Source organism: Orcinus orca, chromosome 4 (assembly GCF_937001465.1).
Source record: "Orcinus orca chromosome 4, mOrcOrc1.1, whole genome shotgun sequence".
Taxonomy (NCBI): Eukaryota; Metazoa; Chordata; class Mammalia; order Artiodactyla; family Delphinidae; genus Orcinus; species Orcinus orca.
In genome coordinates, this window is record NC_064562.1 from 92,260,701 (window position 1) to 92,278,965 (window position 18,265).

Below are 18,265 nucleotides of genomic sequence, written 5' to 3' on the forward strand. Positions count from 1 at the left end.
CAACAGGAGAGGCCACAACAGTGAGAGGCCTGCGTACCGCAAGAAAAAAAAAATCAATTTGGATGAATCAAAAGTTGAATACCAGAGAATATTACTAGGATGTGGGAGGAACAGTCCTGGAGAGGAGGGAGAATTCCTGATAAAAGGCAAGGAGCCCTTCTATCTTTCAAACACCTGAATCCCAAGAGCACTGAAGACTGTAAAACTCGGCCATGTCCCATCTCTGATTCCATGACAGGAAATTACAAGAGGAAAGAGTTACTTACCACAAAGGGGGTTGGGGTTATATCAGAAAAGAGGTACACAGGAATCCCCTGGCTGATAAACGTAGTGGCAGCAAGTCGGGCGAATCTGGAAATGCAGAGTGATGGGGGAGAAAAGGAAAGTAGAGCCGTCAGGACCGTGGGTGACAATAAAGAAGGAAATGAAGGCCCAACCATTTCTTTAGGCTGAGAACGGCAGCCAGGTCGAAGAAAACGTTTATTTTACTTCTGCTGGCAGAGAACATTAAGGCTGGAGGAACCTTCGGAGTCATCTCACTCCACCCCTTTGTTTTACAGAAATGGGACTAAAGCCAAGAAAGGACATATGACTTGTCTCATGTCCACGAGCCACTCAGCGGCTGACCCAGGCCTGCACCCGAGTCTCTCAGCTCTCTTCCCTCTCAGGGGGTCTCAGCGGAGGCCGATGCTGCCCCCACGGGACATTTGAATCGTCTGGAGACATTTTTGGTTGTCATCAGGGTAGAGCGCTAGTGGCAGCTAGTGGACGGAGGCCAGGGATGCTGTAAATCATCCCACAATGCACAGGGCAGTGCCCACAACAGAGAGTTATCTGGCCCAGTACCAAGTCACTTGGCAAGAGAAACCTGAGTCTAAAGCTGTCACTATCCAGTATATGCCATGAAGACTCGTATTTGATTCGATGTTGTCCTCTACAAAACATACGGCACATTGGCATGTGTGTGTATGTGATATATGTGTAACACATATATGCATCTGACATGTATATGACATATATACATCTTGGCTCCATTCAGCCCTTAGAAGAAGACTTAGATCTTTGATACTTTGACATATTTCTCAACTTCCACAGCACCTGACTTAGGGCAGGACATAGAACATGGCACTGGGTCTTTCTTCATGCATGGACTAAAGTACTTCATCACAACAATTGAGCAATTTACTACCAAAGAACACCACCACACTATTACAGGATTAAACAAACAAAATATTTGATCATTCTCCCAAACAGTTCTTGAGTACTAACCTCATGGAACACTATTTCGGGAGCTGGCTGGGGCAAAAAGAACTATTTAACAACTCAAGCGTCAAAATTCCTAGGATCAAGAGTAATACGAAAATGATTTTGACAATTAAAAAAAATACCTCTACATAGGGGAAAGTCATAAAAATAACAAAATTTAGCAAAAACAACTTAACTAAAAATCTGAATTAAATCCACATTGTATTCACTGGAAGGTACTGAGTCACTTTTACCCTCATGAAATGTGTAGCATGTGTTCAGGCTGACTTTAAAGGCGCTTTCTTAAAGCTGGCAAAGGAGACACTCAACATACCTACGATATATACATGATATATATGAATTAAGTTACAAATGTGCATGAAAAAAGATTCAGTGTGTTCTTTGCATATACTTAACAGTTATTGCTTATGTTTCCCACCAGATATTTAAAACTGTAAGATTAAAGAACTAATCAACATTTCCTTAGGTAAAATTCTGAGACTGCAATAGTTTCCGACTCTTTAAGAAAATGTCAGGCTTCCCTGGTGGCGCAGTGGTTAAGAATCTGCCTGTCAATGCAGGGGACACGGGTTCCAGCCCTGGTCCGGGAAGATCCCACAAGCCACAGAGCAACTAAGCCCGTGCGCCACAACTACTGAGCCTGTGCTCTAGGGCCCGCGAGCCACACAACTACTGAGCCTGTGCTCTAGAGTCTGTGAGCCACAACTACGGAAGCCCACGTGCCTAGAGCCCATGCTCCGCAACAAGAGAAGCCACCGCAACGAGAAGCCCACACACCGCAACGAAGAGTAGCCCCCGCTCGCCACAACTAGAGAAAGTCTGTGCACAGCAACGAAGACCCACTGCAGCCAAAAATAAATAAAATAAATAAGTAAATTAAAAAAAAAAAAGAAAATGTCCATTTCCTCATCATGAGTGTTTTACTATATACTGGTTAGTAATTGTTACAACCTGTAAATATCTTGCTTGCTGTAGGTGACAGAGACCCTGAGCTCCACTCCATCCCATTCTATCAAACTCTGAGACTTGAACCATAAACAAATAGAATCAGTAACATCGGTCACTTTAAGGAACTGATATGGCCCCAAGGCCAGAGCAAGAAACAGCTCCACCTTAATTGACAATGTTAACATATATGAAAGATGTGTCAACCTGAAGCAGGGTACTCAGCCTAAGGAGAAGAAATCTGAGAAGCTAAACAGGCAGTTAGCCACATATATGCACTGTGCATGCTTTGACCGGAGGGTCTGACCTGCTGGTAAAGCATGCTTATGATGTAATTCTCACTGTAAATTCACTAACTGAAATTGACAAACTGATAGTCTGAGGTTTATTCTACACTACTGTCTTGTGAATATAGTTCATAAGCATCAGTCCTTGAAAGATACAGCTTCTCTCTTGCTTTATTGACAAAAATCACATTTTTGAGCCTGCAGCTGAAGAGCCAATATTTTATATCACCCTGAGTTCAACCTAGGAGCTGATGTCATCTGGTATTTTGCCCTGGCCATGCTCCCTTCCTCACAGCCACACATTTGTTCCCATTAATGTTTCTCTCTTAGACTAGAAGCTACTGAGAAGCAAAGATTAGGACTCTATGAATTCATCCAGCACTGTAAAGTTATGAGACTTTTCATTAATATTAAACATTGGTATGTTCTTCCAATCTAAGAAACTACTAATACTTATATTCTGGAAATATTACATAATAGAGGAAATGTTCAAGTAAAAAAGAGGGTCATATAATGTGATTAAGAGCAGTGATTGGCAAACTCCAGCCCATTTTGTAAATAAAGTTCTACTGGAACACTGCCATGCCCATTCAGTCATGAATTGTTCATGGCTGTTTTTATGCTACATGGCAGAGTTGAATGGTTGTGACAGAGACTGTGCAGCCCACAGTATATAAGATATTTACTATTTGCCTTTTAGAGAAACAGTTTGCTAACCCCTGGTGTCAGCCTCTTTATGTTTAAATTGTGTTGCCTTCTCTCACTTTATGATATTAGAGCAAAGAGATAAAAGTACATACTTTACAGGTTTGGTGAGGGCTAAATGAGTGAATACCTAGGTGAATGCCTAGAGTGAATGCCTAACTCACATTCAGCACTCAAATGATTCTATCACCATCACCACCTCCACCACCACCTCCTCCACCACCAGCACTGCCATCACCACCACCACCACCTCCTCCACCACCACCATGACCACCACCTCCTCCACCACCAGCACCGCCATCACCATCACCACCAGCTCCTCCACCACCACTATCACCACCACCTCCTCCACCACCACCACCACCACCTCCTCCACCACGACCACCACCACGACCACCACCACCACCTCCTCCACCACCACCATGACCACCACCTCCTCCACCACCACCACCTCCCAACCACCACCTCCTCCACCACCACCATCACCACCACCACCTCTTCCACCACCACCTCCTCCACCACCACCTCCTCCACCACCACCACCACCACCACCTCCTCCACCACCACCACCACCTCCTCCACCACCACCACAACCATCACCACCACCTCTTCCACCACCACCACCTCCTCCTCCACCACCACCACCTCCCCCACCACCACAGCCATCACCACCACCTCCTCCCCCACCACCTCCTCCACCACCATCACCATCACCTCCTCCACCACCACCACCACCACCTCCCCCACCACAACCATCACCACCACCGCCACCACCACCTCCCCCACCACAACCATCACCACCACCGCCACCACCACCTCCCCCACCACAACCATCACCACCACCGCCACCACCACCTCCTCCACCACCACCTCCCCCCCCCACAACCATCACCACCACCACCACCATCATCACCACATAACAACCACCTCCTCCACCACATCACCACCACCTCCTCCACCACCACCACCACCACCACCACCACCATCCCCACCATCACCATCATCACCTGCCTACAGCTACATAAGACAGTCTCATTGGTCTGGGAATGTTATAAGAATGCAGCTTGCAGTGGGCATTTAGGAATGGGAAGGAGCTCATGAGGCTTATAAATAGCGGAAGAAAAAAATTTACATGAAAGGAAGAAAGTGAGAGGGAGAAATAACATTGCCAGTTAAAACAATTACCTTAGATAGGTAGTAAGTTCTACATTGTCTAAATAATTTTATCTTCTTAACCCAAACATAAAGCCAGAATTCTTAAAAGTTACAAAAGAATCTACCCATCAGTTTCATAGTTAAGCAATGTAGCTGAAAAACATATTTAAAGTCAACATATTGAAATGGTGATTACACCTAAAACTACAAAATACACTACAAAAAAATAGTTTCCGAAATATCTTTACATACCTTCTGCTGCTGCCTCCACTTGCTGGATGGGCTCGAGCATCATAGCTGATCACAACACCTCTTTGCTTAAGGTCACTGAATTGCTTTTCCAGGTATCTACAAAATCCCTAAAAAATACCCCATGGATTCAAAGAGTACACTATATGTTTTAACACACACACTATATATATATTATATATATACTGAACAATAGGAAAATAACAGCTCTATTTATTTTCTATCTGTATGTATCAGGTAATGTGTTGGACACTTAGTATTTATTATCACTAATCCCAGATCAGCTTGGCCAAGAAACCTCATTTTACAGATGGAAAAGCCAGAACTCAGAGAGGCTCAGTGACTTGCCCAGTTTCAGACACATGAATAGCAGAGCCTAGATTTGTGCCTGGGTCTGGTTAGAGGTGGTTCAGTGCTGGGTTAAAAGCACACAGACTCTGTGGGCTTGTACTCTACCCCCACCTACAAGCAAATGACAAGTTCCTTAATCTCTCAGTGCCTCAGTTTCCTCTTCTGTAAAATGGGAATAACAATAGTACCTACTTCAAAGGGCTGTATGAGGGCTAAATGAGTTAAAACATGCCAAGTGCTGAGCATCCGACACCAAGGAAGCACTGTGTGTTTGCTGTTATGAGCATCATTTTTACTGTCATTTTTCTTCAAAGCCTGTATTCATTTTACACTAGCCTAAAATGTCTGAGGACAGGGAAGTGTTTCAGACATTTCCACCTGCCCTGTACATCAGTAGGTAAAAGAAATTCGACAGTTAAGATTTCGACAGTTAAGATTTCGACAGTTAACTGATCTAAACTTGTTCTGCTTGTGATATTGTTTTCAAGCAGGTAGGTCTTAAGGAGGCTCTATCAGTCCACCATTATACAAATTAAAATTGTGCAGAGTTTGGGCTATTCCCACCTGCCTAGAAATGGTGGAACACACAATTCCTGCATCTTAGTGGGTGCAATAACATCACATCAGTCTGAAATACAGAAGATTAGAAAACAGTGAACTTTGAATTCAAGAGGTTTAGATTACTCGACAAAATAGGTTTTATTACAGAACAAAAAGAACTCTGGTTGATTGGGTTATAATGATGGTTCATACTACTTATTTCACTTTGATTGAAGGAAGTCTTATAAAAAGTAATTGTAACTCTTATTTTTGGTAGGGCAATACTTCACAGCTTTGTTGCCAGAGTGATGCCAATTTAGAAATCCTTCAGTTTTTCTTGTGCAAGAATATTGCATTGGGCATATCTTCTGAGGTTGAGGGATATGAGGTAATAAGAACACGTGTACTGGTTTTGTGGGGTCCCCTGAGGGTACGCAGATGCTCACACTCTAAGGCTTACAACAGTGACAGTGCTCTCTCCCTGGCCCAGGTTGACCCCTGTGTGTGGCCCTAGCATTCAAGGGGGGCATAAAAACATTCAGCCTTAGTCTAAAATCCCTATCATCTCCAAATTGCTCTAAAAAACTCTGGGCCCTGCTGAGGCTGAGGACCTGAGAGCATGGCTAAGGGAAGGGGGCATGCTTTTTCCTGAAAAGAGACTCACTGAGGGATGGAAATATTACCATAGAGCATAAGAAACAAACTTTATATACCTTCAAAAGGTCAAACTATGACCAATACGTAAAAGCTACAGAAAGATAGATTTGGCTCAAAATAAAGAAGCCATTCTTTAATGAGAACGATCCAAAGACAGAATGGCTAATTCAGAAGACGATGCGTTCTCTATCACTGATGTGTAATGGCTCAGTTAAGTAACCTAAACGGAAACTATAACCTCTGTCAATGAGGCGAACAATACAAAAATTTCCCTCTAGTCTCTATCCTGTTTCCTAGTGGGTTGTTCTTGACTCACATGCACCTACTTCTTAAATACAACCAGGTGAATTTGGGGGCACCAATAGGACGAGAGTTCGCACCAGAGACCAGCAAGCACGGAGTTTTCAGATGACTCCAGGCTCCAAGCTGGCCCCCGTGATGCCAAATGCAGCAGAGATGAGCTGTCCCCACTGAGCTCCACCCACATTACAGATCTGTGAGCAAAATAAATGTTGTTGTTTAAGACTACTATGTTTTGCGTGATTTGTTGTATGCCCTAGTGACCAGAGCAGAGGGCAACCTTATCCATCAACATGATCCCATGGTATCCATAAACCAGAACAGGATTCCCAGGCTCACTTTATTCTAAGCCTTCCCTCCAAAAAGATCTCGGGAGCCCTACTGCTTAACAGTAGTGTGTTCCCATGGCAACTCTGTACCCTTATGCAAGAGTTCCTTCTTAGGGTTTTGCCAGAACATGCCCAACTCTGCCTTTATGTTGGGAGGTACATGTAAAGTACACGTAATCACCAGTAGTCAATTTTCCCAACGTCTTCTCTCCTGGAACTAAAGTGACCTTCAATTTTAACAAGTCCAAGCAGTTGAAGAAACAGAACAATCTGTTCCACTTCATTTCCCTCATAAACAGAACTCTCGACACTCGGCATCAGCTGTTTTATCAAAGGCTTCATCTTTATTCCTAAAAGTTGGGTCTGGACTCTAAGTGTAAAATTCACAAATGAAGGCAAGGGAACTCGGCAATAATTTCCACCTATGCTGTAAATTAAAACTAAATAGAACTAATAACTCTTGGTTATTCTGGCAGTTAGAAAAGCTTTTCAATGCTTGCATCTGTACAACCATGACAAACATTACAAGAACACAGGAGTCGGTCAGCTTAGTTGGTGGATTGGCACTGGAATGAAAGCTCCATGAGGAAATCTGTCTCTTTCAGTCATTATTATATCCCTGATGCCTGGCACCCAATAAAGCTCTGTTGAATGAATAAATGGACGAATGAATGAACTGCTGCATGAGTTTGAAAAGGTACTGCTTCAGCTGACTGTGCAAGCCTAACTTTATGGAGTAAACGTGTGATTCCCTGTGCCTGGGCAAACCCACAAGACTCATCCATAATTAAAACAAATTAGGTCTGTCAAATACAAAAGGAGCCTGGAGTCAAATTAATTAAACAAAGAGGCCAGTGGACTCAGATGGCTTTAATGCCTTGGGAGCCTACTAAGCAAGCCAAAACCTAACCCTGTAAAAACCTCAAGGTTAAGAAATCGCAACTTAAGGACAGCCAATCACAAACAGCCAGCAAGGCTTTCCCAAATACGGCACCCACTTGAGCTGTAGCCAATCTATTAATTTCCTTGCTTTGCTTCTGCCTCTTCTCTATAAGTCTTTCCCCTAGTTCTTGTTAGTGGAGCGCTCTGAGGGGGAGCAGAATATGTGACCCCAAAACATGTCACTCTGGCATGTGGATCATTTTGAAATGAGGCCAATCAAGACCCAACAGATTGAAGAAAAACTTTCACCTCTTCCTTAACTACCTAGAAGAATTTAGATATGGAGCCTGACCCAGAAAGGGAACTTTTTTTTTTTAAGTTAATTTTTATTTTTGGCTGTGTTGGGTCTTCGTTGCTGCACATGGGCTTTCTCTAGTTGTGGCGAGCAGGGGCTACTCTTTGCTGCGGTGCGCGGGCTTCTCATTGTGGTGGCTCCTCTTGTTGCAGAGCACAGGCTCTAGGAACGTGGGCTTCAGTAGTTGCAGCACGCAGGCTCAGTAGTTGTGGCACACGGTTCCTAGAGCACACAAGCTTCAGTAGTTGCAGCACAAGGGCTCAGTAGTTGAGGCGTGCAGGCTCTAGGGCATGCGGGCTTCAGTAGTTGTGGCATGAAGGCTCCATAGTTGTGGCTCACAGGCTCTAGAGTACAGGCTCAGTAGTTGCAGTGCACGGGCTTGGTTGCTCTGCGACATGTGGGATCTTCCCGGGCCAGGGATTGAACCCATGTCCCCTGCATTGGCAGGCTGATTCTTAACCACTGCGCCACCAGGGAAGTCCAAAAGGTAACTGTTATCGGAGATAACTTTTAATCTGAAAGAGCTATCTGTATGGCAGGTAAACATTTAACTAGCAAACATCTGCTCTTCTACTGCCCTGTGAAAAATATAGCTATAAAAACATATATAGGCCTTCCCTGGTGGCGCAGTGGTTGAGAGGCCGCCTGCCGATGCAGGGGACACGGGTTTGCGCCCCGGTCTGGGGGGATCCCACATGCCGCGGAGCGGCTAGGCCCGTGGGCCATGGCCGCTGAGCCTGCGCGTCCGGAGCCTGTGCTCCGCAACGGGAGAGGCCACAACGGTGAGAGGCCCATGTACCGCAAAAAAAAGAAAAAAACCAAAAAAACAAAAAAATCCCATATATATACACACACATATATGCATATATGTCTGTATATATAAATATACATATATATTTGAAAAGTCCTTCTATTGTCATTCTCCACTTTGAAGCCTCAACTGCTAAATCTGCCCTTGTGTCTCACTGTCTTTATGAGGCTCCCATATGTATGTCATTAAATTTGTTTTCTCCTGTTAATCTGTCTTATGCCACTTTAATTAATACCAGCCAAAGAATCTGTAAGCGTAAAGGAAAAATTTTTTCTCCCCAGCAGCTCCTAACCAGTTTGGAATTGCCTGATTCAAAGAGATTTTTGCTCAAATAAACTCTTAAACTTTTTAATACGCTTCAGTTTATCTTTTAGCACTGGGACTATGTTAAGAATAACTAAGAAATATAAAAATGTGGCACCTGTGTAGTCTGGATGATGGTCAAGTCATTCATAGAAGAAATTCCTGCTCCCATAGCACCTCGGAGGCCAGCTGTCCCAAACTCCATTCGAGCCCCAAAACATTTCTGCAGTTCTTCTTTATTACCTTCTGCAATTAGTTGTTTCACTGACTCCAAAGTTAAGGGATTCTGCAAAACAGAAATGTACATACCAGGTGAATAACGTAATGAAAAATCAGAAATATAAGAAAAACCTCACGATAACTCTAACCTATAGGAGAAAAAATATATATATATTATAATATATGTATATGTATGTATTTGAAAAGCATATATACATGCATACATATACACGTAGAGGCTTTTCAATTTTCTGATGCTTTTAAAATCTGAAATATGAAGTTGGTCCTTTAAAAATTATAATGCATGATATTGTGATATAACGTTTTTATTTAGTTTTTGTTCCTAGTTCCTGGCAAAGAGGTCATAAAACCCTTGAAATTTCCTGAATGATTAGGATGAAAGGAGCATCTTTTGTTATTCATAACAAACCCGTTTCATCCATACCTGAGTTTATTCTACTGATGTGACTCTTGGGAACCAACCAAGTGATTAGATGGTTGGAACTTTCAGCCCCACCCCCTGACTTCCAAGAAGGGGAGGTGCTGGAGATTAAGTTCAATCACTGATCATTTAATCAATCATGCCTATGTAGGGGCACTGAAGCTCTGCACTCCTTCCCACCATACTTTGCCCTATGGATCTCTTCCAACTGGCTGTTCTTGAGTTGTGTCCTTCATAATAAAATTGGTAATAGTAAGTAAAGTGCCTTCCTGAGTTCTGTGAGCTGTCCTCCAATTACCAAACCCAAGAAGGGGGTCACAAGACCCCTGGTTTATCACTGGTTGGTCAGAAGGAGAGGTGACAACCTGGGACTTTTGCAGGTATCTGAAGTGGGGACAATATTGTGGGACTAAGCCCTGAAGCTGGAGGGTCTGTGCTAACTCTGTACTGAGTTAAATTGTTGGACACCCAGTTGGTGTCCACAGAGAAATGGAAACTAGCACGGTGTGAAAAACTCACACATTTGGTATCAGAAGTATTGTGAGTAAAAGGAAATAGTTTTTCCTTTATAATGTGAGTGTTATTTTCTTTCCTACAAAGGTAAGCACTTTTGGAGAAATGGAATGAACATACAGGTTCTGGGATCTAACACTCAGAATAGAATCCCAGCAACACCACCACTCACCAACTCTATACTGTTGGGCAGATTATTTAGCTTCTTGAATTCTCAGTTTCCTCATCTCTAAAATGGGAACAATCTATAACCTTCCTTACAAGGTGGTTTACATTAAATTCATGTAAAACACCCTTTTCTATCTGGCACCTAGTAATAATCAAATGTTCATTTTGATTTGAAATGTTCATTTCATTCCCTAATGTCTTCAAATTTTCCCAGAGTGATAGCGTATATAATTTAAATCAACACCTTACTTTGGTAGTGTTTTATAAGTTGTTTTTTTTTTTTTTTTTTTTGCGGTACACGGGCCTCTCACTGTTGTGGCCTCTCCCGTTGCAGAGCAACAGGCTCCGGACACGCAGGCTCAGAGGCCATGGCTCACGGGCCCAGCCGCTCCGCGGCATGTGGGATCTTCCCGGACCGGGGCACGAACCCGTGTCCCCTGCATTGGCAGGCGGACTCTCAACCACTGCGCCACCAGGGAAGCCCTATAAGTTGTACAATACTTTCACATACCTGGTCAAATTTGAATCTTGCAATGACTATAAGAGGCAGGCAAATAACAAAAACCCCATTTTATAGACGGGGAAGCCTCAGAGATTAAGTGTCCTGCTTAAACTGTATATGTAAGCATTAACTTAGTGCCTTTCATATTACATTAACTGCTTCAAACAGACACTCACATGAATCATTTAAGTTCATTTTAAATTGCCCTTTTTTTGTGCAATAGTTGCATAAAATGTTAAGCATGGAGAAAAACGACAATTACATTAATTCCATATCAAACTTTTAAATTAAGGATTCAGGGTAACAAAGAGTAAGTACTTTATATTCTATCTTACAGTAATCACCTCAGTGGATGACCATGCAGGCAAAACATGGCCACATAATTAAACTTTGAAATGCTACTGCAATAAAATGCTGCCTTTTGGAATTAAGCCCACATTTTCAGATTGTTCCAGATTCAAAAGGAAACAAGTAAAAGCCCACCTTTTTGGTTAAAAGCAATAGCCACTGACCACAGAGCACAATCTGACCTATCAGATTGTTAGGTGCCTGCAAGTTAGGGCTCAGATCTGCAATGTAAAAGAGGTTCAATAAATACTTGCTGAGTGAATGAGAAAACAGAGACTTCAAGGTCACACCCAATATCCAGTGATTCTTTCATTCACAGTGTAGATTTGGAAAATCCTAACTGGCCTTTGATATCTATAAAAGACCTAATAGCTTGAGAGAAACCAAAGGAGGCAGAAAGGTAAGCATAAAAAAATCAAGAGGTCAGCAGCGATCAGAGTCATACGTGGCAGTGACACATTTGTCAGCACCCAGAGGAACAGGGATGGAGGCACAGCGGAAATGCTCAGAGGGTACCTGCTGGTGCCCCGCCACCCTTGGGGCAATCAGACTACAGGGCTGCAATGCTTTTAGCTGGCAGGAAGTTCCCTCTGGGTGCCTGTTTCAAGCCAAAGGAAAAACTGAGAGAGGAAAGAACAAGAGGAGTGGTAGCAAAAAGATGAAAAGGACAACACCCCCTCACCTCTATCCAGTGAGGTACTCTCTCTGTATACAAAGATACAACATTTTGTGGAAACTGGGTTTTTATTTCTTCAAAGGGAAAGTTTTATGAAACTAATTCATTACCAACTATGGCTTCAAAAGATTTCTACTCACTGGCAGGTAGTGAGTTATCAGAAATGGAGACCTTTTCCTCCGCTAAAGAATTCACAAGAATTAACAAAGAAAAACCACCCAAGGAGTTGCCAGTAGCATCAGAAACACGATGTGCTGGCATTTCATGTGAAGTGGGGGGCCCGAGGGTGAAGAGGAAGGCCTGGCCCCTGCAGAAAGGGCTTGTAGTCTTCCTCACTGACTCAAATATTTCAGGTCTCTACTATTTCAGTGCACAGTAATGCACTGTGCAGGACTATGGACCATGGAATTTCGTGAATGAGTGCGCAGCACCGGCTATATGATTTGCTGGGGCCCAGTAACAAATAAACCCACAAGCAAGTGCTTTTGTTTTTGTTTTTGGCCAATCGCTAAGAGCTATGAGGAAAAAGAACAGTCTGTTTAGGGAGAGTATTAGAAATAATTTACCCTTGGAAGCCAGGGGAGCCCTCTCTGCATAAGCCACATTTAAGTTCAGACCTGAAACATAAGTAACGACATGAGAAACAAGTTCAGCAGAAGAGAGCTGAGAGAAAATTTCCGGGAATACAAACAGCGTGCACGACATAACAAGTAGGAAACGAGAGACTCAGGTTAGAAAGGAGACAGGGAGTGATGTCCGGAGCTCGGTCCCTGCTTCTCTGTTTGCTCCAACACCTAAGAGAGTGAAAAGCTAGGGTGCTGTGTCCAAGGGGTTCCCCCTTCTTCTCAGCAAAGTCTGAGATTTGAGAAAAACGCCTGAAGCCAAGCGGGTCCAACCGAAAGGATCCACGTTTGCAACCCAGCGCCTGGGAATGCTGCTCCGCCAAGTACCCGGTAGTTTGAGGAACAGGCGGGAACAAATACGGGTCGGTGGCGGACGCACTGCGGACTGCAGCGGACGAGCCCGCGGTCTGAGGGGCAGGAACGTGCGCTCGCCTCAATTAGACAAGACCCCTGAGCCCCGCCGCATTCAGACCAACCCCGCTCCCTGTCCCTCTCCCGAACTTGCAGTCCCCGCCCTCCGGAGGGCTGATTTTGTCCCGGGACAACCTTTCCTGGACAAACTTCAAATGTGCCACAAACCAGCCACACCGACGAGGCCTTGCCGCCGCCACGTCCTCCTCCTCGGTCTTCCGGCGGGACCAGCGCGGCCCCGCGGGGCGGAAGGGAGGGAAAGAAGGAAGCGAAGGAAGGAAGCGCCTGCACCGGCACTCGCCGCAGGAAAGGCGGCGCGGCGCCCGGGGAGCGGGTAGGGGGTCCTGCACCTCCTCCGGGCGCTCCCGGCCCCCCGGCGCCCTTCACCTTGTCCCATCGCAGCCACCGGGCCGTCTCCTGGTCCAGCCGGGCGTCCATGCCGGGGCCGCCGCGTCCCGGAGCCCCCGTCCCCGCCGCCATCCCTGCGCTGCCACCACCAAGTTCAAGAGGTGGCGAGATCGTCCTTCCGGCGGGGCGGGGCGGGGCGGGGCGGGGCGGGGCGGGGAGGGGCGGGGCGCGGGCGGGGCGGAGAGAACCGGCTCGGGATCCACCCGTGTCGGGAGGAAAATGACGTGCTCCGCCGGGGAGCAGCCTCCTTGCGGTGTACAGTTGCGCCTCTGGGGGCAGCGGGATAGAAGCGTGGGGTGGAAGTGGGCGTGCTGAAAGATCCCGAGGTCACTCCCATTCATACAACAGCTATTCATTCAGTTCCTACTGTGCGCCAGGCACCGGGTCAGGAGCTGGGATCCAAGCACGGGTAAGCCCAGAAAGGAGCCTAAAAGTTATGTAGAAATTCTGAGAGTCAAGAATAACCGAGAAAAATCTTGAAAAAGAAGAAAAAGTGGGAGGATTAAGACAAATAGATGATAAAACAGAATGGAGAGTCCAGAAACAAATCTACACGTATATGGACAGTTCATTTATTTCAATGGTGGCGCCGCAGAGCGAGTGGAAAGGACTTACTTTCAATTAATGGTGCTAGGTCAACTGGATATCTATGTAAGAAGAAGAAAAAAGAAACTTGAGCCCCTACCTCACATCACACCTCATATAAATATGCATTCCAGGCTAATTGTAGATAAGTGTGAAAGGTGCAATGAAACTTCTAGAAACTAAGGAGTTCATCTTCATGACCTTAGGACCACTAAGCCATAAAGGAGATGCATGCAGTGAGCATGAAAAGGTATGTGTAAGAATGTCTCTAGCAGCATTATTTGTAATAGCCCCAAACTGGAAACAACCCAAATGTACATCAACAATACAGTGGATAAATACATTATATTATATTCATACAATGATGTAGAAAAATTGTGGTGTATTCATACAGCTGTGAAAATGAACTACTGTACACATCATAGATGAGCCTCACAAACATTATGTTGAATGAGCGACATATTGCCTCATTCCATATATGTGAAATTCTAGAATAGGTAAAAATATAAGGAAAGAAAGCAGATCAATGGTTTCTAAGAACTGTGGGTGGGGACAAGGGTTGCCTGCAAAGGGCACAAGGGAATTTGGGGAAAGATGGAACTGTTCTGTGTCTTGGCTGATGTTATGATAAACACAATACACATTTATCAAGCCTCATAGAACCGTACATGCTAAAGGGTAAATTTTAAATTCTTTTTGAAGTCTTAAGAGTTAAAACTTTTAAAGGAGGCAAAACTAATCTATGGGCATCAGGAGAATGGTTACTTTGGGCAGGAAGAGGGTGCCTTCTGGGATGCTGGGCCCATCCTTTTTCTTGACCTGGGCAGTAGTTGCTCAGGTGTGTTCACTTTGTAATAATTCACTGGGCTGCACCTATGAACTGTGCATTTTCTTTGTATTCTATTTCTTTCTTTTTCATATTCATTTATTTATTCTCTTTCAGTTTTAAAAAGAAACCAATATGTATCCAGGATCTATGAGAGCTAAGTCTAATGAGAGGCATATCATACAATATGATCATATAATCACATGAGTTAATATGTAATCATTTCAGTTAATATGTAATTACAAACTGATAAGAATGCTGGAAGGAAAGCAAGGAGATTCCATGAGGGTGCATGTTAGTGGGCTGTCCTGGTGGGGGAAGCTTCCCTCAGCACTTGAAGCTTGTGAGGAGACAGGATGGAAGGATGCAGTTAATGTTGGGGGGAGGCAGCCTGGAAAATGCTTTCCAGATAGAGACCCTCTAAATGTGGTGCTTCCCCCAAATGAAAGCTACAAGAAACCAGAGCACAGGGAAGTAGAAAAGAAGGATAGGCAGCCTCAGTCTCCCCATCTCTCAGCTTGTTGTAGGTCTGCCACACTTGGGCTGTCTCCTTTCTCTGCACCAGACCAACCTTCTTTTCAACATCCTAGGACAGAAATTGTGGACACAAAGAGTCTGAGACCAGACAGGTGTCGACTGAAGAAAAACGCACAACCTAAAGTTGTGAGTTAAGTTTTATTCAGGGACCTTACTGAGGACTGTAGCCCGGAGACAGACTCTGAGAGAGCTCTGAGGAACTGCTCCGACTAGATGATGGGGGGGAACCAGGATATGTAGGAGTTTGCTGGAAAAAAAACATGTAGTTGAACGTCAAAAGATTACTGCTAATCACAAAAAACAGACATCTCAGGGTAATGATTTTAACGCTTGTGTGGGAAGATGCAAAAGTCTGAGCTCATTGAAATTATCCCTTAGATATGCATCTTAACTATCTAGGGCCAGTATTCAAAGCACAGAGGGTTTCCAGGTTTTCTCCATTCTGCATGCCCCTCAGGGTGCACTTTCGGGGGGATTGGGGGGAGACAATGGCTAACGGCTTGATGGTGGGCAACATTTGTTGTTTACTGGAATGGCAGGCAACATTCCCTTTCCACACAGGTCTCACTTGCACTTGCTTCCCTCCCAAATACCAGAGGTCTCCCAGGTGGGGCTGTGCAGCTTCCAGCCTTCTGACATGGTAGGGCGGGGTGGGGGAGGGAGGGAGGGGGGTCCTCGGCCTCAGAGCTCCAATCACACCCTCCACCATGGGGGTGGTTGCAGCTGAGTCTCTGCTGCAGTTCCAAAGGTGTGGGGAATGGGGAGGCCAGAGGATCTTCTGACACTTTTCATTACATTCCTCAGCACAGAGATTATGGGCCCATGGAGACATCCTGTCAGAACTATTTAACTTCCTTTTGGGACACCAAGGGGCAGGTTTCTCAGTGCTCAATATTCAAGGCAAGGAAGCAGGTAGGATTTTTTTTTTTTTTTTTTGGCTGCATTGGGTCTTCATTGCTGCACGCGGGCTTTCTCTAGTTGCGGCGAGCGGGGGCTACTCTTCATTGTGGTGTGCAGGCTTCTCATTGCGGTGGCTTCTCTTGTTGCAGAGCACGGGCTCTAGGCTCATGGCTGCAGTAGTTGTGGCATGTGGGCTCTAGAGCGCAGACTCAGTAGTTGTGGCACACGGGCTTAGTTGCTCCGTGGCATGTGGGATCTTCCTGGACCCGGGCTCGAACCCTTGTCCCCTGCATTGGCAGGCGGATTCTTAACCACTGCGCCACCAGGGAAGCCCAGCAGGTAGGATTTTTCAAGCCTAGAAGAACTTTTCACAAGGAAGTTGAGAAGTTGTAAGTAAATCCTCCTCCCTTAACTTATGAAGGTCGCCAAGAGCTCAGGTACTGTGCTAAAAACAATGCACAATGGCCTTACTCTGTTACTCCCTTCTGCTTCCCATGGGAAGCAGAAAAAGTCCTCTGAGGTTGTGTCACGGGGTCTCTATGTCCAGGAGACTTTCCCTGGGTCCCCTGTAACTAAGATGCCTGAACTGGAGGTCTTTTCGGTTCTGACAATGATGCTACAGTGACCTGAATCAGTTGATTCTCACATATGATCCCCAAATTAACATTTCATGTCTGAAGAAGCCCATGTAGAATAATAGAATGTTGGAGCAGAAAGAGTTCTTGGGGAACAATTTGGACCTCATTTTATAGATGAGGGAACAGAGACAGAAAATTTCCAAGCCCCTCTTCGAGACACACAGCTGGTCACGGGCAAAGCCAGGATTCTTGTGCCTGCTCTCCTGATTTTCTAATCCAGTGTTCAACCCCCAGCTCCAGTCAGCCCATTTCTACACATTTCTATAGAAGGAAGTTCCATGAACTCTGGGAACCTGTTTCCATTTGATAGCGGCTGGGTCTTGATGAAAAACAAATATTAACCGTTTCTGGCATTGATGACGTTAGGTGATGCTTAAAATAATTTAATTTGTTTGTGCATGCTCTCCTGCTGCCTGAGAACTGTTTCACACATGGATGCCCCATTTTTCCTTGGAAACCTTCCCAACTTCCCCAGACACCTTGTCAGCAATTCTACCAGTTCTCTTGTATCCAGCCCAGGATAAAAGAAAGTTCTAAAACTTTTTACTTTGGGAAGCTTTAAATATTTACTAAAATTGATCCCCATGTAAATATCACCCAGGTCAACTATGATCATTGTTTCGTGTACCCACTTCTCTCTCCTGTATATTTTGAGGAAGATTCCAGACATCATATAATTTCAACTATAAATTTTTTAGTGTATGTCTCTAGAAGATCAGGACACATTAAAAATAACCGCAAAATCATTATCTCACCTAAAAATTTTAAAGTTAAAAATTCCTTAATACAACTAAGTATCCATTGAGTGTTCAAATTTTCAACCATCTAGTGTCTTAATTTTTTTTAATAGCTTGCTTGAATCAGTAGCCAAATAATCTTGCTATTGGTTAATAAGCCTTGTAGATCTCCTTTAATCTATAGGTTCTGACTACATTTCCTTGTAATTCATTTGTTGAAGAAACTGGATTGTTTGTCCCATAGGGTTTCCCAACAGTCTGGGTTTTGCCGATTGTGTTTCTGTGGTGTCTGTTAACACGTTCCTCTGTCTCTTGTATTGCTTGTAAATTCATCACATTATAATTTTCTCTTCATAGTCTCTCCCTCACTAGTCTCCTTGAGGACAGGAATGGTGTTTTGTTTATCTTTGCCTGCCCAGAGCCTAGCACTGTAAGTGCCCAGTAAATGCGTGAAGAAAGGACTGAAGTCAGGAGGCTGTTTATTCCTCCCTCATGAAGGAAAAGGGGAGGCTCTAGAGTCAGGACTGGATCTTGGCTCTACCCTTTGTTCTCTGGGGGCCCTGGGCAAGTCACTTAACCTCTCTTGGCCTCAGTCTC

General features: G+C 44.6%; 1 protein-coding gene across 5 annotated transcripts in view; it reads right to left on the reverse strand.

Annotated features, from left to right (window-relative positions):
• Positions 1–18,265, reverse strand: part of PGM2 (phosphoglucomutase 2) — a 142,414-nt gene that overhangs the window by 21,840 nt on the left and 102,309 nt on the right. Inside the window, exons 1-5 of one of the 5 annotated variants that reach the window (XM_033421643.2) lie at positions 13,425–13,529; positions 11,463–11,548; positions 9,254–9,421; positions 4,611–4,717; positions 267–351 (exon numbers count right to left, since the gene is read on the reverse strand). In XM_033421643.2, the coding sequence (XP_033277534.1) occupies positions 267–351; positions 4,611–4,717; positions 9,254–9,421; positions 11,463–11,548; positions 13,425–13,434 (456 nt within the window). In that variant the 5' untranslated portion in view covers positions 13,435–13,529. Of the gene's footprint in view, positions 1–266; positions 352–4,610; positions 4,718–9,253; positions 9,422–11,462; positions 11,549–12,569; positions 12,615–13,205; positions 13,338–13,424; positions 13,583–18,265 lie in introns of those variants that run through there. The other 4 variants (XM_004266230.4, XM_049709618.1, XM_033421644.2 and 1 more) reach the window with 4 other exon arrangements.